The sequence below is a fragment of the Acomys russatus genome, chromosome 9 (genome assembly GCF_903995435.1).
Source record: "Acomys russatus chromosome 9, mAcoRus1.1, whole genome shotgun sequence".
In the NCBI taxonomy this organism is placed as follows: Eukaryota; Metazoa; Chordata; class Mammalia; order Rodentia; family Muridae; genus Acomys; species Acomys russatus.
In genome coordinates, this window is record NC_067145.1 from 59,632,954 (window position 1) to 59,655,632 (window position 22,679).

The following is a 22,679-nucleotide window of genomic DNA, read 5'->3' on the forward strand; positions in this document are numbered from 1 at the left end:
ATCAAACAAGGAAAGATCAATAACTTTGAAGCTTCATTACAGTTGAGCAACATTTCCTAATCATGTTGTTTGGTAACTATGATATTCTGTGCTTATGTTTAAAAAAACTTCAGGACACTGTTTGAAAGGGGGAAAAATTCCACTCTGGAGACGTTTTTGGAAGCATTTCTCTCTGCAGTGAATCATCATTTATTATTCATATCTCGGTCAACTACAGGCAAACCTTCTTAAGTTTCTTTTTATTATATATTCCAATTTTGATATTAAAATCTTCAGGAAAGGTCATGTCTTTGTGAACCAGGGCACTAAGTTGAAGAGCAGGAATGACAGGCACAGGTGTGCAGACCATGTATGTCAGTATGGAACAGACACAGGTGTGCAGACCATGTATATCAGTATGGAACAGGCACAGGTGTGCAGACTATGTGTGTCAGTATGGAACAGGCACAGGTGTGCAGACCATGTGTGTCAGTATGGAACAGGCACAGGTGTGTGCAGACCATGTATATCAGTATAGACCAAGCAATGTGCGCAGTGGCTGTGAAGTAGAAATGGATTGGTGACTAGGGGATTTATGCCTAATCTGCGGGACAGAAGATTCCTCTCCTAATATTTTCCAGAAGTTAACAGGCTGTAAGTCATGTCAATATAAGTCATTATGAAGCCATAATCACACAGACGTATTTACTGAATTTCAGGACTATCATTAATAGCTTCCCGATTCTATCATGGATGTTGTAAATTGTTCTTGGTAGAAAAATACCTTGGACACAGGCATCATTTTTATAATGTAATGATTTGCACTGCATATATGGAAGAACTGCACCTCTGTTCCTGAACATTCTAATGAGATGCACATAAAGAAGATATGAATGTATTTTACACATGGACAAGTTCAATTCTGTAATTTTCTTCAGCTCTAACTTATGAGAATAATTTATTTTAATGTTTAGTAGTAGTATTATATATAATATATGATATAAAGTATATAAATATACATATGTATGCACATACAGGAAATTTACATATATTAAATATATATACATATGAAAAAGTGTGTTATATAAGGTAGATTATTGTTTTAAATAACAAGAATCTTTATAACAACCACCACTACCACAACAAACCCAGTAAGGAAACAGGTATGTGGCATTTCATAGTCTAAGATATCAATAGTAATAGTTCATTTATTTGTAATAATTTAAAAGGATGCATGAAGTAGTCTTACAAGAATGTGATGTAAACATTAGCCTTTTTTAAATCATTGTGTAGCCTGCTTCCTTCCATTCCCTTTCTCCCCTCACTCTTTGCTCCCCTTCTTCCCCCCCCCCCATGGTGCTTGGGATGGACTCATGATCATACACAAGCTAGGCAAAGGTTTTGCCACTGAGACGCATTCAAAGGGTTTAACTATCTTATGAATTTCTCATTCATGAAAAGTTGGGGCTGGAAAGATGTCTCAGAAATTAGGAGGCCTGGGTGCTATTCCAGAGGACCTGGGTTGGACCACCAACACCCACATGACAGCTAACAACTATCTGTAACTCCAGTTTCAGGGGGTTGTATGCACTTCTCTGACCTCCATGGGCACCAGTCAGGCATGTACTGCACAGACATAAATATGGTCAAAATACCCATAAACATAAAATAAATTTAAAAAACCAACTTGTTTCAGTTTTCTGTTTATGTGTGCCAAGTTGCTTTCATTTCTTTTCCCTAATTGCATTGGTTACTCATTACAAGAAAATCTGGGGCTAGGCCAAGCATATATTTGCTGTTCTGGGAGGCAAGAAGAAGCAGTCTCTCTTTAGTTGGAGGACTGAGTAGCCATGACAACTAAGCAGCAAACAGTGAGATTAAGCGATGGTCACTTCATGCCTGTTCTGGGCTTTGGTACCTTTGCAGCTTCAGAGGTAATGGTAGCAGTTGGGGTTGAGGGTTAAAACATGTAGAGATCTTGCATAGGAAAATATGTCATGGTATGTGTAGTCATTGATTCTGAGTGATTCTGCAGGGCTAACCTGTTCCTTTGTTTTACTGTACTTGGTATACTGTACTGAGCATCAGGGGGATGATCCAAGAACTTAGCCCCAGGTTGTGTGGGCTCTAGCTCTTTTCTTTCATTCATCTCCATTCTAAATATGTAGAAAGACTGAAGCTGAGATAGCAAGAGCATTGCCTTATGAACATTGATACTGAGCATGTTTTTTTTTTAAGAAAGTACTGTCTGCCACTTGCAATTCTTCTGTTGAGATATGTTTTATATATTTACTCATTTTAAAACTATACTGTTCATGTTTGTGTGCTAGATAGTTTTATGTAAAGTTGACATTGACACAAGCTAAAGTTATCTGAAAGGAGTGAACATCAAGGAAGAAATTGCCTCCATAACATCAGGTTGTAGGGAATTTTCTACATTAGTTCTAAATTGTCTAATTAGATTGATGGGGAGGACTCAGTCCATTTGGGTGATACTGTCACTGGGCGGGTGGTCCTGGCTTCCATAAGAAAGCAGGGTGAGCAAGCCCAAAGGAACAAGCAGCAGCACTTGGTGGCTTGTGCATGACGTCTCCCTTCAAGAGGAGTTTCTTGAGTTTCTGTCTTGATGGTTTTGAATGATGGATTGTAACCTGAGTGTTGTAATATGAAATAAACCCCTTTCTCCACAGACTGCTTTTGGTCATGTTGTATCACAGGAATACAAACTCCAAGACAATGAACATTGGAGAAAAATGTTCTGCTTTTCCCAAATTGCCTTTAATTTTATAATAACAATATAAATGTTCTTTTATGCTTACTAAATTATCATTTCATTTTCATCTTCTGATTAAGGCAATTCTTTCTATCTATCTATCTATCTATCTATCTATCTCTCTATCTATCTACCTATTTTGTTTTTCGAGACAGAGTCTCTCTGTGTTAGCCTTGGCTGTCCTGGACTTGCTTTGTAGACCAGGTTGGCTTGAACTCACAGTGATCCGCCTGCCTCTGCCTCCCAAGTGCTGGGCAGTTCTATATTTTTAATTCAAATTTACCCAACAATACAAAAAACTTAATTTTTACTCCAAACACAATTTCCACAAAATAAGAAATTGTCACTTAAAGAAGAGCATGCACCTGGATATTTTTTCTGTATGATGTTCTTAGATTTTTAGGTTTGGATCCCTATCTTTAAGTGCACATCTTGCTGATAATTTTTACCTTTGTTATGTAAATAAAATGAACTTGTGAAAAGACTTTAGATCATACTATTCAGCTATTCACTCATGTTCTTGTTGACAAACTGAACTTTAGATGTCCTTTAGGAACATTGATGTTTTCTCATTTCATAACATAGGAATGAGAGGTTTCTGTGAACTGCCTGTGCAAGCAGTAGGGCTCATGTGTGTGTGTATGCTTTCATCTGGGATACATAAAGTTGGGGTGGTTATATAACAAGCTATTAATAAACATCTTAGAAAAGAGGACTCAAAAAATGTTTCTATTTAAACACTTGGGTTTTTTTTTTTTTTCAAATTCAGTGTTAGTGACTTTAATGAATTCTCTGTGACTTCCCTGGGAGAAAGGTCCTAGAAGATTCTTTATTATTTCCTCTTTATATGGTCTCATGTCCTTCTTCCTGTATAAGTCTCAAGGCTTTATATACCCAGGCATCCTTCTAGCAAGTATTCTTGCTCCTAGGGTATCAGTGGGAACCCCTAATGCCAATGACTAATCTGTAATTGACTAGACTAAAGTGGTTCCTGGGATGCTCTACTCTCGTGACTCAGTGGCACAGGTACAGACAAACTTAGTTGGGTTTTTCACTGCAAATGGACACCTAACTGAAGACATGGAGATATTGATGCTGAAGAAAGTGTTTCCTTTGTTTTCATTCTTTTTTTTTTTTTTTTTTTTTTTTTTTTTGAATTTTTTTTTTTTTTTTTATTTTATTTTTTTTATTAATTTATTCTTGTTACATCTCAATGTTTATCCCATCCCTTGTATCCTCCCATTCCTCCCCCGCCCCCATTTTCCCATTATTCCCCTCCCCTATGACTGTTCCTGAGGGGGATTACGTCCCCCTATATATTCTCATAGGGTATCAAGTCTCTTCTTGGCTACTTGCTGTCCTTCCTCTGAGTGCCACCAGGTCTCCCCCTCCAAGGGACATGGTCAAATGTGAGGCACCAGAGTATGTGAGAAAGTCGTATCACACTCTCCACTCAACTGTGGAGAATATTCTGACCATTGGCTAGATCTGGGAAGGGGTTTAAAGTTTACCTCCTGTATTGTCCTTGGCTGGTGCCTTAGTTTTCATTCTTTAAAAATTCTAAGTCCTATCTATCTCTAAATGCTGCTTTTGTTTGCTGTTTTAGGTGCCCAAGAGCAAGGCTACAGAATTCACCAAAATAGCTATAGATGCTGGTCTCCGCCATATTGATTCTGCTGCTTTGTATCAAAATGAAGCAGAAGTAGGAATAGCCATCCGAAGCAAGATTGCAGATGGCACTGTGAAGAGGGAGGACATATTTTACACAACAAAAGTATTGAGCAGATGGTATGCAATGCGTGGACTGCGATGTGCTGAAGTAATCTTTATATGTGAATGCTAGTGAAATACACAAATTGCGTCATGTTGTTGCATAGAGTGCTAAATGTAGAGAATGTTGTTAGCTTTTCTCATCCATGTCTTCACACTCATCTTTGGAACGCTAACTATCTTCTTTTCTGAGTCTCAGTTCACTAGAGCATGATTTAGAATGGACCGAAAAACCAGGCTTTCCCCCCCCTTTTTTGATTGACTGACTACTATAAAAAAATTCCTCGTTGCTTTGAAACTCTATTTCTCTTTTTCATCAATAATATACAATATTAAAAAAAAAGACGTTCTGTGTTAAATAAGATATAAATAATTAAAGCATTCCTTCTATATACAGGAAATAATTAGATGCTCAAAATATTTTCCATTGATATATAAATGAGACACGAATTCTTCCAATTTTGATTGGCTAACCACATTATTCTCTTATTTTCTTCAGTAAAGATTACATTTTTATAAGTAGAAAAGATATATTATAAAAATTATGGAAGTACACTCATAAGTCAGCAGTTATAATCACTATTTCTGATTCGGTACTGAACGTAATTATACATGCCATACTTTTCTGTGACTGGTGCCATCACCACAGCATGATGAGCAGTGTGCTGTGCTACAACATTATGATGGTTATGAAGTCACCAGGTAACGGGGGAAATTCAGCTCAATAATAGTCTCATGGTCCATCATTGTATGTGCGAGTCATTGCTACCCGAAGATATGTTATATAACACATGGCTACATAACTGTTCTATAGCTGTATTTGGTGTTTCTTTCCCAAGGAGTTTCTTTTAACAACAAAATTATTTGTGCTCTTCATCCATAAATAGATATTGAAATTTTGGTGTTACATAAGGACACGACACCAATGTGAGACCATGTCAATATTTAGATTTTCTTTTATTATTCTGACACATTTAAAGAACCTAAGGGGTGAAACTGTTGGCATATAGAGACTGGGAATACCTATATCTTAGTATTATCCCACAATAATAGTTTACATTTCTCTTAAATGCATGTTCCCTGATTAGTAAAATTGCCTAATAACTCAATTGATAGGTTATATTTCCCTCCTCCATGTGATTCATAAATGTTTATTGTAAGTGTGTTACTGTCTTGACTACATAAATGTTTGTATGCCATGAGTAACTCTGGTACCTGCAGAGGCCAGATGGGAGAATTAGGTCCCCTCTAACTAGAGTTAAGGGAGATTGTGAGCTACCATGTGTAGGTTTTGAGTACCAAATATGTGTTATCTACAAGGAGAGCAAGTACTCTGTTGCTAATGTATCTCCCTAACTCTCCATGGATTATTTTAACTTTGCACACTCTTATTCAGCTTCTCTTTCTATAGACTCAGAAGCATTTCTTCCTGTTCCTTGGAAGTTTAGTGAAGGCTGATAGTACACATGCAATCAGTCATTCCTTCATCAGCCATGTTACTAAAATATTCATGACTCAACCCAACCTAATAATTCAGAGTCAGAAAATGCAGGCTATCGTATTTTGCTGCTGATAATGCAGTCTCATTCTAGAAGGATTTCAGATGTCTATCTAAACCTATAGGAACACAAACATCATATTGTAGAGAATAATTTCATTGTTTTTTTTTCCAATAAAGTGGCTGTTTCCATAGTGTTCTTGTGCATCCTGGGGCATTCCCAACATGTTACTTACATTACAAATAATAATTAAGGGTGAGGTCACAGAGCCTTCATATATGCTAACCAAACACAACACAGTATAATGAATTATATGCAAGAAAGGTATAGTGTATTAAACTTTTAAAGTGTTTTATAAATTCAGTGAAATATAATTTTGATGATGTACTATTATTACTTGATAAAAGTTTTGGGACTTCAGTGATTTTCTAGATTAACTCATAATAAACAAACATTTAAGAGAATTCCATGACTTGATTAGATGCAAAAATTTCAAGATAAAAAGGAACTATTTTCCTCCATGTTTGTCAATGTCACATCAGTCTCTGTGTTAGGTAAAGGAACCGAGCAAACTCTTGAAGTTTAATAACTTGATGTCAGTTCCAATCTTCAACTTTCGTAGCTTTGGTGTACTTCTCATCGTCCAGAGCTAGTGCAGCCTTCCTTGGAACAATCACTGAAGAAACTGCAGCTGGACTATGTGGACCTTTTCCTTATACATTTCCCAATGGCCCTGAAGGTAAGCAGTTTGGATCACCAAAAATTTTCATTTCTAATGTTAGTATTTTTTATGTTTGGTTGAGTTCTATAAAAATTTAAAACATAGTTCAATTAATTTTAGAAAATACTCCAAATGTTTAGTGTAAAGAGTTGGTAGAAAAGTCTAAACCATGAATAGTTCGGCATTTTAATTAGTCTTAAAAAAAGTGTCTCTGTTTTTCTATTCCTGACCTATGTATTATTATCAATTTGCTCAGTTTTTTCTTTTTATTAATTAATTAATTCAATCACTTTACAGCCCGATCGCAGCCCTTCCCTCTTCTTTCCCTGTCCTATCCTCACAGCTCTCTGCCACATTCCACCCTCCCCTTCTCCTCTTAGAGAAGAGGGGAGGCCCTCTATGGGTACCAACTCATAGCAGGACTCAGTGCTTCCTCTTCTACTGAGGCCCATAAGGCAGCCCAGCTGTATTTAAGGGATCCAAAGGCAGCAACAGAGTCAAAGACAGCCAGCCCCTTCTCCTGTTATTAGGGGTCGCACATGAAGACCAAGCTGCACATCTGCTACATATATGTAGGAGGCCTAGGTCCAGCCCATGCATGCAATTTGGTTGGTGGTTCAGTCTCTCTGAGTCCCCATGGGTTCAGGTTAGTTTATTCTGTAAGTCTTCTTGTGGTGTCCTTGACCCTTCCAGCTCCCACAGTCCTTCCTCCCATTCTTCCACATTACTTCCTGAGCTTGGCCTATTGTTTGGCTGTTTCCATCAGCTGTTGGATGAAGCCTCTTAGAAGACAGTTATGCTAGGCTCCTGTTTGTAATCATATCAGAATATTGTTAATAGTATCAAAGGTTAGAGCTCTTTCATGGCGTGTGTCTTAGTTTCGGCCATTCATTGGTTGGCCATCCCATCAATTGTTGCCTTATCTTTATCCCTACACTTCTTGTAGGCAGGACAAATCTGGGGTTGAAAGTTGTATGGGTGGATTGGTGTCCCCCTCCCTCTACTGGAAGTCCAGCCTAATTACAGGAAGTGGTAACCTCAGGCTCCATATTCCCTGCTGCTAAGAGTTTCACCTAGGGTCACTCCCATAGACTACCTGGAGCCACCTCCATCTTGCTTAGGTTCCTTAAAAGTTGTTTTTATTTTATATGTGTGAGTGTTTGGCATAGATAGATATCTTGTACCATGTCTGTGTCTAGTATACAATGAGTCCATAAGATGGCGTTGAAGCCCCTGGGATAGGAGTTATAAACAGTTACGAGCTGCTATGATGATGGTGTTGGAAATTGCATCTGTCCTCTGGAAGAGCAGCAAGTGGTCTTAACCGTTGAACAATCTCTCCAACTCTGAACTTGCTTAGTTTTTAATTCATACATTTCCATTAGTGACAAATTTAACCTTGATATAGTTTGAAATTCTAGTTTTTTGGCATGTGTTGGCTTCTCTATTTTATATCATCAGTGGGTAGGAGAACTTGCTTGTCTTGCTGGGGACTTTAGCTCAGTTTCCAGCTTCCACTTCAGATAACTCATAATTTCCTGTAACTGCAGCTCCAGGGGCCTTTACTCCTTTTTCTGGCCTTTATCTGCACCTTCACATTGTGATTCATACAGACACAGTGACGCGCGCACACACACACACACACACACACACATACACACACACACCATCAGATACAGAGAGAAAACAATAAAATAAAACCCAACAAGACTGTCTTCTTATCATTTGTTCAGCAAATGTGTGGAAGACTGATTGTTTAAGCATAGGTCAATAATGGAGTTTGTTATTGGTGGAGGTCACTGGCTTATTCTTGTCAAATTCCTAAACGAAGGTGGCATTGAACAGAAACTTAAGTCAAGCAAGATAGTCTTAAGTACCCAGAAATACTTTCTTTATTAGTACAAAATTATGTTAAAAAAATAACTTTGGCATTTAAGGACATTCTGTACAATTCTACATTAAAAACATGCAGCATGCAGCATGATCCATCCATTCTGCTGGAAGTTCTATTCACAACCCTCTCTCTACCAGGGAGCTTTGCTAATCTGAGGAAATGCATTTGTTGAGATATTGCTTTAACGTTTGTCTCTGTTCCAGCCAGGGGATGATTATCTTCCAGAAGACGAGAATGGAAAGTTAATACCTGACTCAGTGGATTTCTGTGCCACCTGGGAAGTGAGTACTTGGATTAGAGAGCACAGCATAGACGTGCAGAACGGGAGTGGAGAGTCAGAACATGGGAGAGTGAGATGTGCACCTATGTTGTAAAACCTAATGATTTCTATAAGGGCTGGTCTATAAAAGATGTGACTTAAGGCATGGCCATGATATAATAGAAGTGAAGGGCAGGTTTGCCTAAAGTGATGTTAATGATTCTAACTCAGGGTCCTGTGAAAGGTTGATGTTATCATTTTCCTTACTCTTTTATTTTTCATAAGAAGTAATGCCAAGTGATCTAATTTTCATTTCCTTACAGTGTTTTCTCTAACCTTATAGTGCTTCATTTACTAATTTAGTCATTTTGTTTTGTGTGCACTGGTGTTTGCCCACATATCTGGGTGAGGGTGTCAGATCCCATGGAACTAGAATGACAGAGAGTTGTAAGCCACCACGTCATAGTGGGAATTAGACCCGATCCTCTGCCAGAGCAGCCAGTGCTCTTAGCCTGTGAGTCATTTCTCCAGCCCCTAGAACTTTCACCTATATTAAGTTTTTATTTTGGTGTATTTTTTTCTTTCTAGGCCATGGAGAAGTGTAAGGATGCAGGGCTGACCAAGTCCATCGGGGTGTCCAACTTCAACCGCAGGCAGCTGGAGAAAATTCTTAACAAGCCGGGACTCAAGCACAGGCCTGTGTGCAACCAGGTGGGGACCTGGGCCCCTCTCATCTTCTCTGTTCACTCCTTTTTTCTTCTGCTGCCGACAGGTGCCAACTGGGGGGAAAGATGTAACATTATAAACATGGAGCAAAGCTTGAGATGACCTTATTAATTTGCATCTTTCAATTTCTCTGGTTTCTGCCATCAAATAAAGCATGAAAGCAAATTGTGTCCATGCCTTGTTCCCCAAATTATTAAGGGAAACAGTAAAGTTTCTTTATGGTAAATTGTGACATAAATCATATACACATTTGGTATACGATTCATGACCAATTTTCATATCATATTTGAGAATCCATCAATTATATATATATGTGTATATATATATATATATATGTATATGTATATGGGAAAGACTATTTCTTCTACTTTCAGAATTCCTTAGATGTCTGTAGTTCTTTTTGCATTTTAGTAAGAAATCATTTTTTTCATTGTTTGCATGTATTTGGATTGACTTTTCTTATTTTTCTTTTAAATATTTTCAGAAGCAATGTATTATTTTTATTTTTGCTATTGCTCTTTTGTATGCAATGCCAGCTTTGATCATATTCTTTCTTTTTTATGCCATTTTCTATTTTAGCCACTAATTCTAGTTGAACTTTCTTTTTAAAATAATTTTATTAAATATTTTTATATATACATTTATATTATTACACATATATACAAAAAACTACATACAACAGAAGAACCATAAAACAATCTGGAATTATATATATGTTACATTCATAGTGTTTTGGCTATTTATATTTGGCAGCCTTGAAAAAAACATTTTTCTGATCTTGGTGAGTCTAAAATTCTGAATGTAAACCAATATCTATCGTATCTCATCATTATCAACTTAAATCATCTATCTAGACCTAAAAACACCTTAACCCCTACATACCTAAGCTTATTTATGAAACTAAACTATTTTGAAAAGGACTGTAGGGCTCCTGAGCAGCTTTGAGCTCCTTTAATATTGAGATATACAGAAATGAAACTATTAAGATGTCCACATAAGCTTTCCCTATGGATTATTATCAATTTTCTGTTTTAGTTTTTATTTAATAACAAAACTCAGTGAGTCTATTCCCTGCTCCACATCTGGAATTTGTCATGACTCACCATAGCAAAACCAGGTATTCTCATCCACCAAGTGGTACTAAGAGCTCATTCACCTCAGAAATGTTACTTCTCCAACTGCTCCCTTCAGCATAAGTACTGATTTTAATGGTGTTAACTTAGAGCAATTAATGGGAGTAATGGGTGGCAGAGAAGGAAATCAATGAAGGGTGAATGTGCTGAAAATATGTTATATATTTGATGAAAATGTATCTGAGATTCTTCATTGTGTGCAGTAAATACAAATCAATTAAATTATTTAATCCTGGACCTACCAAGCTGGCTCATAGGGTAAAGCATCTCGTCTTCAAGCACACTGACTCCTGGTACCGTCATGGTACAAGAAAAGAACAGACCCGACAAGTTGTCTTCTGAACACCACAACTTAACTGTGACACGCACGCAAGCATCTACCACTGCACAAGATACCCAAATAAATGGAAAATATATCTTACTATGTTTATATTTCCCCCTTTCCCCCTCCTTCTTCCATTCCTTCTTATCTTCTGCTTTTTTGTTTATTTGTTTAAGGAGACATAGTCTCTATCTGTGGCTCAGGCTGACTTGAAACGTATTAGAGCCTAGAATGACCTTAAGTTTGCTGCAGTCTTACTACTTCAGCCTCCTAAAATGCTGGGTTACGCCATGAGTCACCACACCAGCTCAATACTGATATATTCAGACTTTATTACATGGGTTAAAATAACTCACCTTAAAATTTTTTTTAACATTTCTTCTTTACATTTAATGTGGAATTTTATATAAATTGGTATATTTCTATTTCGTCCATCTATAGGTAGAATGTCATCCTTATCTCAACCAGAGGAAACTTTTGGATTTCTGCAAGTCAGAAGACATTGTTCTGGTTGCTTACAGCGCTCTGGGAAGCCATCGTGTCAAAGAGTGGTAATATGCACAGCGCGAGTCAAACCACAGGAAAACATTGTTGAATAAATATGTTTATTTTTTTCTTACAACACTGTTTTTTATAGGTCATTCTGAAATGAACGGGAAGCAGGGAGGATTTTCATTTTGTGGAGAATACAAACTAAAGGGCTTTATAATTCCATTTGGAAGACTATGACCTATATAGCAACCTTCTTCTGCATTAGAAGTCCTCTAAGAAGCCGAAGAGTTAGGAGAAGGAATTAAACACTCCTGCCTTCCTTCTAGGGTGGACCAGAACTCCCCGATTCTTTTGGATGACCCAGTTCTTGGTACAATGGCAAAAAAATACAAGCGGACTCCAGCCCAGATAGCCCTTCGCTACCAACTGCAGCGTGGGGTTGTGGTCTTGGCCAAGAGTTTCTCTGAGAAGAGGATAAAAGAGAATATTCAGGTGACAAGATACTGTGGGTGTTAGGCGCCTACACAGAACTGTCCTATGCTCTTCGTTGTTTATCCTATAACCCTAGTCAGTCTTCTTTACAATCCCTGTACATCTGTGCTTCAAGGCCGTCTCTGGGGCGGGGGGCTTAAATTTGGCTCCACAGAATCAGTACTTATTAGAGTTAGGTTTTATCTCAGCATTGCATTGGTATCTTAGCGTTAAGTGAGTGGCATGCTCTTTTCTTCATTTTATGAAATGATGTCACTGAGACAAGGGTACTTTCATTCTTTAAATTTTATGGCGTTTACTTTGTATTTGCCTGCACACATTTATATTTTAATATTTAGGTTTTTAGTTACTTTGAATGCATTTCATGTCAACTAGTTTTAAAAATCTTGTCTCCTTTGAGAGTGATTGCCTGCTCATTTTCAAATAGGGGATTCTTTATACCACTAATACTAGTAGTGCTAATGTCAATCCACACCTACTTACAGAGTCTTTATGAGAAGTCACTTACATAGCTCAATAGTTGATGGTTAGAGATTTGTGTGGGCTGATCTGATCTCAGTCAGATTATTCCACTCTTAGCCAGACTCTTTCTTGTTCTCCAGCGAAGTTGCTTGTGCATCTGAAGAGCAGCGAGGTGTCTGCTCCAGGATACGGATTGCACAGTCCTTAGAGCATTGGTTCCTTCTCCTTGTACTGTTACCTCCCTCCTGGTCACATTGTGCAGTCTTCAAGTAGTTTCTGAATTCTTTTTTTTTTCTTTTTTTCTTTTTTGTTAGGAACTTCTGAATTCTATAAAGTATTTCCATACTTTATATCTTATATCAGGCATACCATGCTTTCTTGTAAATACAACTGAAGTCCTAAGATATGCAGTAACCATTTCTTCCACATCTTAATATGAAGAGCTCTAAATGAATGAAAACTCTTAAAGACACAAAGAAGTCTATTTTGTTTTTGCATTCTGTAAATTCATTGGTTTTCCATTTCACTTTTGTTGAAATACCTCATCCCCAAATCTACCTTTCCACCATTATTTTAAGTGAAACCATATCACGAATATGGATTCCTTCTCTCCAGGTTCCTCATGGCTTTATTTTGTGGTTAACTGGTGTTAAACTTTCCTTTATGAAACACACCCCAAATTTTCTCCATTGTCTTCAAAACTATCATGCTCTGTCCTTTCTAGCTTATCCTTGAGTTCACTAGAATTACTCCTATACTTACAATTTTAAAACAGACAGCAAAATTTGTTATCAATGAGCCCATTTCTATAGTCACTCCTATCATTGATTAAGTGTGTTTGCCTTTGTTGAAAGGTCCATTTTGCAAATGTTCTAACTCTTACTTTTACACAAACCCATACGTATCTTTGTTATTCTTTATGAATTATTCTGTTATAAGAATTTCCAATCAGTTTGACAGTTTCCCTTCAGAGGGCTTAAATGTTTGTTTGACAAGGTTGATATTGCATTGAACTTGTTTAATATTTTGGAGACAATGGTTTTTTAGCAGTTATGAGGCATTCAAACAACCAAGCAATCATAATTTTCATTATCATCATCACCATCATCATCATCATCATCATCATCATCATCATCGGAATGTGCAATCATTGAAGTAGTTTTCTGTATGCATTTCCAGCTTCTAGAAGTTTCAAACTAAGGAATTTTTTATTTATTCTGTTTTCTTCTATTTAATCATAAAAATTTTACTGATCATTTTCTTTTATTATTTTATTAGCTGCAAAATGTGCAGGAAAGATAAAAGAATTTTGCAAGAAGTGTCTGTTACTTAACATGACTAATTTTGAAGGTGTCTTAAACTATTTTTTTTCTTGGTGTTACTATTCAGAGAACTTTTGGTTTCATGGGCCCATTTGTTTCCATTTGTCAACAATAGGAGATCAACACATTGAATGAGTTGACCACATTTTATATAAGGCAATTTTCTTGAAGGCACTTTTTTGTTCTTTGAAGATTAATTATTAATAGTTGTAGAAGTTTTGCTTTGAATTACATTAAAATGACATTTTTATATTCTAATTGCTCATGTTTTTGGTAAAAAATAAAAGTATGTTAGACTGTTTAGTTGGAGTCAGCAAGCACTTCTTGCTCTTACAGTTTTTCTGCCTTGTCTTCCACACTGATTCCTTGAGGGCAAAGGTTCAATGAAAAGACTATCATATAGGTCTCAGTGCTCTCAAGTCTTTCCCTGCGTGCATACTGTACAGTTCTGATTCTCCATGTTAATTACCATCTAATTCAAGAAGAAGCTTTTCTCGTGAGGGTTGAAGGGTGCTCTGATCTATGGGTATAGAAATACACCATTATGAGTCATTTTACTGCCATATTCTAGACACAACAGGACTGACATTATGTATGAATGAACATAGACTGTGGCAGCATGGGAAAGACTTGCATAGCTTTAGGCCAGAAACAAAACTTTAGAATTAAAAATGGGGAAGTGGATACGAAGTCCCACTCCTAACCAATTAGAAACTTTATGCAACTGATACCTGCTGGGAAAGAGAAGGTTAGTTTTCTCCAAAGAATGTCATTGAGTATATCAACTACACTCCAGAGCAGGTTCCATGCCCAGGAATAGTTGCCCAACACAAAATGAAGTCTGTTTTTTCTTCCTGAAATTTTGTTTCATTTTGTTTCAGTTTTTTTTTAGTCTTATTGATCTTTAGTTTATTTTGATCTTTTTATTTCTTTTATGTGTTTTTTTTTTTAGAGAGATGAAATTGGGTAGGTAGACAGATGAGAGGAATCTGGAAGGCATTGGGGGAGGGCAAAAGGGTGACCAAAAATATTGTATGAAAAACTCTTACATTCAAATAAAAATTACAAAGAAAGCTACTGAATTACATTAAACATTTAAGCTACTGTGTTTAGTTTGTTTTGGACCTTCTAAGAATAAGAGTACTATTATGTTTGGAATCATAGTGGGTTCGTTTCTTCCTCACCTTATTGGTTAACACTTCTGTGTGTCATGTGTGCATTTCAATTCAGGAATTAGTTTTCAGAATTTACACACCTGATATTCATCATTTACTTGAATGTTTTTGTTAATATGTGTTTATTTTCTTGATTTCTTGACTATATTAAACATTTTATTTGCACCATTAAGTATGGTACACTTGGAATAGGCAGACTGGCAAATATGCAGTACAAATTTAATAATGCATTTTTTTTTTATTTGTGGGACAGGTCTTTGATTTTCAGTTGACTTCAGAGGACATGAAAGTCCTTGACGGTCTGAATAAGAATATCCGATACATAAGAGGTTCTACGTAAGTAATTTCAGTAAACATATCTTACTCAACATTTTTTCCGAGGTGAATGCAACATAGCTGTTGGTAGTTACCTTATTTTAAACAAGAAGTCTAGAGGACATGTTAAATCAGGGATGAGACAAAAGCTTTAGTAACTACTTCTAGCCTCTTGTGAATTCTGTCCTTGGTGACAGGAGCAGGAGGCGTGGCCTGTGGCTCAGATTGACCTACTACAGTTACTGTGCTTCTCCTATTTCATCGGAAGTTCTGTGTCATCAGTGCTAAAGGATCTGTATCTGTCCCTCAAGCTCTTGAGTTTGTCCGTCCTGCGATTTACACTTGAGGCATTTCAACAAGCTTGGTGAAGCATTTTCAATTCATCATCATGTCTTTTTCCTTATGGCCTGTTTATTCCCTAATTATTTTAAATGTTCGATGACCAAATCTGGTCTATGATATATCCTCCTGGTGAAATTGTTCAATGAATCCAGGCAATTTAATGTTTTTAATAGTTTGAAAAAACCTCCTCTTCCTTTATATAGCACTTTTTTGTGCTTATATTGTGTTTATATTGATAATGACTGGCTAAATGAATTATGCTGCAGCTCACTTGAATATAGAGATTTCATGATATTCAAGTTTTCTTGAATATTGAGATCTCAATGTTGAAGATTAAGAATGCAGAGAAATAAGATTGCAGCCAACACTATAGCATGTAGAAGGCAGTCCCCTGATGAAGAACTTTTAGCCAACAAGAAACCTTATTCTTCCTTTTTGCTACATGTATCATATATATATATATAATTGTAGTTATAAAATATATATAATATTGTAATTATTATATATAACATCTATAAAATCAATGGGGAAATTAGTGTAATATGTATTTCTTCTACTGGGAAATTACTTCTAAAAGGATATAAATAGAGAGTTTATGAAAATTGATGAGCTTAATGTACAATTACATATAAAAATTGCTAGTATATTTTATCATTTGTAATACTTTTATTATTATGAAGAAAATGGAAGAAACTGAACATGAAGCAATCACTTATATTATTCATGTGAAAAATTAACGACTGTTCGTTCTTTGTCTCTTTATAGCTTGAGTGAGTATTACTGCATGGTATCTTCTAGAGTTATCTTTGTGGGTACAGGCTTTCATCTTATAATGTGATAGTCTTTCACTTATCTTTTGTGTGTTGCTTTGAATGATATCTGCATGTATGTGTCTCTGTGCATGAATGAGGGCATATGAGTGTATTATTGCATGCATCTAGTGGTCTGAGGACGATGTGGGGTGTCATCCTCCTTTTCCAATCTGTCTGAGACAAAACATCTTGTTTCCACTGTGTATGCTAGGCTGCCTGTGCGTTTTCTCAGGAAATCTCCTGTTTCTAGTTCCCATCTCACCACAGAGAGCTACTAGAAATGGAAACTACCATGCCTCGCTTTATTTGGGTGCTGGATGTCAAACTTATATTACACGTTTGCACTGGAAGGATTTTCTCCACTCAGCCACGTCTCCAATGCATTCTTTATACTTCTGAATCAAAACTAGGGTAGTACAAATAGTAGCCACCTAGCAAGTAATCAATGAATTAGAAAAATAGAAGTAAAATAGAGACCATTTGTCTGCATCTCCCGTAAGCATTTCTTACTGCAGAGTGTGTAGCTTAGTTTATTCTTTTCAAGAGAAGGTGATCAGTTTCTGTTTTCACTGAGAAGTTGTAATTTAAAGAACTGATTGTCTTTTTTGATAGATGTATATTTACCATTTGATTCTCTATTTTCTATATAAGTCTCACAAAAAGAAGATTGGTATGAACTATTTATTTAGTTTTTGTTTAACCATTTATAAAATCATGATTAATGTAGACTATACATTACTAGAAAATAAATTTTGTATTTTCACACTACTAACTTCATAGAAGTCACTCAAAACTAATATGATTTATTTGTCTTTCTAGTTTTCAGGGCCACCCTAATTTTCCATTTTTGGATGAATACTAACATGGAAGCCTGCGTCATGCCTTGTGCTAGAAGTCACTGCATGAAAATGGCACAGCGAAATGCTGCTCCAATGGTGATGATTACATATGTCCCCATAAGTCATGCTTCTGAGCAACTCTGGATCTGTTGAATTTGTTGCGGGCAAGCAAAGAAAAACAATATATATTTCCTCTTTTGAATAGAAGTAAAAGAATACTTTCCTTCAGCATTTGTCTATGCCGGTTTGCATTATTCAAATATTTTACCTCTCCTGATCCATCTATGGGACAATTACAAAAGGCATGCCATTGCTGTAATTGAAACAGGAAAAAAAAAAACCCAAAACCAAAACAATAAAAAAGCCAGGAATGTTTGAAACAGTAGAAGCCATTTCTGGAAAACAATAAAAGACAAATTTGGGAAACTTGAAGAAGATTAAAGGAGATACATTACAACACACACAAAAAAATAATAATTTAAGACACATTGTAGGTTTCTAGGACACTCTGAGTCCTTCTGTTTTCCCATCTTCTATACTTCTTTTACCCAGAGCCCAGTAGGATATCCTCACATCTATCCCAATCTCCTAGTAAGTGAAGACAGGACATTCTCCACAGTTGTGTGAAGAGCATGGACTGACTCTGACATGAACTCTGGCCCCCCATATTTGACCACCTCCCCTTGGTGGGGAGGCCTGGTGGCACTCATAGAAAGAATAAGCAGGCTACCAAGATGAGACTTGATAGCCTTTGACCATATAGTGGGGGAGGAGGTCCCCCTCGGTCTTAGACCTAGGGGAGAGGAATAGGATGAAAGCAGGAAGGAGGGAGGAATTGGAGGATATGAGCCACGGGATAACAATTGAGTTGTAATCTGAACAAATTAATTAAATGATAGAAAAAGAAAAGTAAAGTAAAGACACATTGTATGCCAGTTTATAAAATCAAGGCCAAAGAATATCTGAACACAGTCTGAGGAATGATGACATTCAGGACTGATGGACTCATCTCCAAATAACTAAAACATTAGGCAAAATAAACACATAAACAGACAATAGGGATGAGAACAGACATGAACTTGCAGAGGGAATATCTTGATGTCTATTTTGAATTTGTGGATATATTTTTATTCACACTTAAAATCAGCACAAACCTGGAAAGGAAAGACAGTGATTGGCTATTGGTTATTGGCGAAGAGTATTGGTGTGTTCCACTAAGGAAAACATAACAGGAACTAAAAAAAAAGAAAGTCATGGAGAATCTCAACACCTAGGAAAGAAATTCTTTTGCATTATAATACTGAATAAAAAAGAGAAACAGAGTTTCTCTCTTGTTTTGGCTGAAGATATTTCAGCCAATACAACAGCAACTGAGACCAATGATTCCCCAGAGTATAAGAGTATAATTAATAGATTGACAGTAAGAATGTAAGAGTAGCCTGGCATGGTGGCCCATGCCTGTAAACCCGGCACTACTCAGGAAGGCAGAGGCAGGCAGACCACTGTGAGTTCCAAGCCCCTGGTCTACAAATCCTGGACAGCCCAGGCTATACAGAGAAACCCTGTTTCCAAAAACAGAACAAACAAAACAAAACAAAGTAAAAGTGTCACATTCTGTCCTGTGAATACAGGGATGCTTGCATTAGAATGCAGAAAAACTATTTTTCATGTTTTTATATTTCCATGAACTATAATCCAATTTGTCAGTTGAATTTTCCAGAAGGGATGGTTGTCTAGATCTAAAATTAGACATGGAAGCACTTTTCCAGAATTCAGAAGTTACCCTAAAATTGTGCAATGTGATGAGGTGCAGCTGAGGTCAGTTGGCAGGAGAGTTAAGAACTACAGAGAGGACAGGAAAGAGAGTAGTTTTCCAGAAAACAATGCAATGTACTCCTGGAGCAAAGGGGCCTCCCTATTCCTTTATTGGTTGAGCAACATTGCTGCTGATATAAGAGAACCAGCCAAGAACCAACAACATAACTCGGTGAGCCAGGGCAAATTTATTTAATATTACAGCAAGAGCATATATACAAATATATATCTCCATAGACATCTATATGAGTTTTATGTACATTCTGTACTAGGGTATCTTGTTTAATCAAAAATAGTTATTAATGGTAAAAAACATTTTAAATGAAAAGACAATTAACTCACTACAGGGACAGAATTTGACAGTATCTGTACCTCTCCCTCATTCCCTCCAGATCCGTTCTCTGGTCCCACCCTCAGCTCTGCAGCCGCCTTCCCTGTTCCTCTGCACCTATCTCCTGCAGATCCCAAATATCTTTCCCCTTTTAACTTCCCTACTCCTTCACTGATTTATGCCAGCCCCAAACTGTAGCAGGCACTGTAACCAACCTTCTATGGTGACCTTTCTTCACTTCATGCCTCCATTCCAAGGAGAAAAAATGAGCAGATCCTGGAGGAATATTCTCATTTCCTCCTTCCTGTGAAGGCCCTCCAGTCTCTAGCCTATCCCCATTCCTCAGTGTCCTCTCTGAATACTCAGAAACACATTTTACCTGGAACCTCCTATGCTTACACTCATCAGGTCCACTGAGAATTTTATATCGGGAAACACACACACACACACACACACACACACACACACACACACACACACACACACACACACACACACTCCATACTCTTCTAAAATCCAGAGAGGAAACAGAAACTTAGGAACAAAACAGTCACCCACCAACGACAAGAGCAGTTATCAACACAAAGAACTATACTCCTCCGAATCCCAGGTGCCCATATGTCAGCAAAGAAACACAACCCATTGCATGCAGGACAGTATGTCTCCACTAGAGCCCAGCAGCTGTACCACGGCAGGCTCTGAGTATTCCAACAGAGCTGAAACACAAGAAAAAGAGCTTAGAACATCCAGTATGGATATGATAGATGTCCTTAAAGAGGAAATGAACTAATCTCTTAAAGAAATCCAGAAAAACGCAAGCAAGTAGTGGGTGGAAATGAATATATTCCTTTAAGAAATCACAAACAGTGGAAGGGTATGAATAAAATTGTTTAAGACCTGGAAGTGGAAATAGAATCAATTAAAAAACGACTGAGGGAACACTGAAAATGAAAAGTTTGGGAGCAGAACAGGAACAACCGAGGTTAGCTACAACATAGTAACATGATAACATAAGAATAAACAAAAACTTATACACTAGAATGGGACAAAACAAATAAACGGAAGGAAAAGATTCCAAGATAAGGCATAAGAAATTAATACAAATGTAAAGCACCACTTACTTGCACACTTAGGAATCTCATAAAAATTCCAAACTGGAAGCCAGAGTATATATACAAAGAAACTGTAGTGTGTAACATATATATATATATATATATATATATATATATATATATATATATATATATATGTGTGTGTGTGTGTGTGTGTGTGTGTATAAACATATATATGCATTATATATTCACACTTATAATTCTATTCATATATACAATTCATATGTTTTATATATTCATATATAATTATATATATTATTTGTTACATACATATTTTATATATGGTAAAAAAAAAAAAAAAAAACCAGAGTAAGAAATCCAGGAGAGGCAGGGCACAAACATCCTTGTCCCAGTCAGGCAAGAAGAGAAAAGGTGATGGAGAGATGGAAGTGATGAAGAGACAGAGCAATGCCTGGGGTGTGGTCAGAGGCAGAACTGGTGACATGATGGCTGTGACAGGAAAAAGAGAGAGCTGAAATCAAGGTTGGATTGTGTTGATGACATAACAAACAAACAACAACAACAAAAGCCCAGTCATTGGATCACCCTAAGTCTGGGCAAAATTGCAGTCCAAGGTGAGAAATGGACCACTGTCTAGAATGGAATTCCTTGAAGGATCACCATGTCTATCTATGATGCTGCTGAGGGCCTTGTGTGGGTCAGTGGCCTTCATGTGCTAGGGGTCCAGGCTGATGTTCTAGGACAGTGTTATCACCTGATGACATGCAGATATTCCTGGCCTGCCCTGAGGCCTGAGTCCATGTTGATGCCCATGGGCCTTGCTGCCCCGGGGGCCATACTGACGTGAGTAGTCCTTGCTGCCACCTGAGACTATAGCATGACCAGGTTTGTGCTTCTATGTTTCTCTTTATCTCTCTTCCTGTCCCTATATCACTGTTTCTCTCTCCCTCTCTTTCTCATAGTTTTTAATAATCCAATGAGTCTATTTAGTGCACGTGTGTGTGTGTGTGTGTGTGTGTGTGTGTGTGTGTTGATAGATACTGGTTTTTGTTATTTGAGTCAGGTGCAATCTGTTGGAGACAGTGACTTAATCCCATGTATAACTATGTTAAATATTTTATAATGTATTCCATCCTTTCCCCATGTGATGCTTTCTTGCTGTTCAATAAAGAAAGTGAAACCCTGTATTAGGGACAGAGGAGATAGATAGGGACATACACAGAGACACCCATAGGATACATACACAATCACACCACAGGCACACACAGACAGAACAGATAAAATACAGAGAAGACTCAGCCTTCGGACAGGTGCCAAGTCAGACTCACCGAACAGACAGCAGATAAAAGACAAGCGGACCGTGGAGTATAGAGCTCAAATCTGAACACACCATTGGTTAAATGACTCCAAAGGGAGCTGTGGCTTTTTTTTTCTTCCCTTAATGCGATACTAAGTTAGTGATAACTTTTGTTAATATCTAATGGATATAACCCATAGTCAATATTTCATGCATCTGCAGATTGTTTGTCTCCATATTGGTACCTTCGCTCTCCATGCTTCACCTACTCTCTTCTTTCTCCTCCTTTCCAAAGTGATGCTTATTACCATAACAGTTTCAGTCTTTCTCTGGCCTTTTACCAATTACAGTATCTGGATGTTGAGTAGTTAAAGAGCTTATTTTAAAGCCTCATGCGGCCCTGCAGTTCCTGTTTCTGGCACTCTAAGTTGTTTTTGGAAGACAAGTTGCTTTTCCTGTTTCTCGCATTTGTGTGGTGGATGGTTTGTTTTTGCTTTGTATATGTTTTATTGCAGATGCCAGGACCATTCATTGGGAGAAAACAAACCGTATCGGCAACCACATCAGGCCAAATGAGTTGCAGAAACACATTCAAAGTTACTCATGACCCATTATGAAATCAGCGATGGAAAATATGAAATTTCAAGATTGTTGTATAATATGCTCTAAAATTACATTTTATTTAGGATTAATGTAGAGATAATATATGAAAGAGATGAAAATAGAAGAGAAAGTGAGAAGAGAGGCAATGTTAAAACAAGAACAGAAAAGAGAGGAGAAGGTATAGAAGAAGTGTAGAAAATTGAGAAAAATAAAAAAAAGACAATTTTCTCCAA

At 37.1% G+C, this 22,679-nt stretch overlaps 2 protein-coding genes across 2 annotated transcripts in view; both read left to right on the top strand.

The window, feature by feature from the left end:
* LOC127194016 (3-alpha-hydroxysteroid dehydrogenase) overlaps positions 1–22,679 on the top strand; it is a 1,235,587-nt gene that overhangs the window by 1,180,936 nt on the left and 31,972 nt on the right. The gene's annotated exons all lie outside the window — the stretch shown is intronic.
* Positions 1,792–15,394, top strand: LOC127194018 (estradiol 17 beta-dehydrogenase 5). The gene is made up of 8 exons (XM_051151423.1): positions 1,792–1,913; positions 4,359–4,526; positions 6,644–6,760; positions 8,840–8,917; positions 9,484–9,606; positions 11,518–11,627; positions 11,895–12,060; positions 15,273–15,394. Exons 1-8 carry the CDS (start codon positions 1,830–1,832, stop codon positions 15,357–15,359), a joined length of 933 nt encoding a protein of 310 aa, XP_051007380.1. The 5' UTR covers positions 1,792–1,829; the 3' UTR covers positions 15,360–15,394.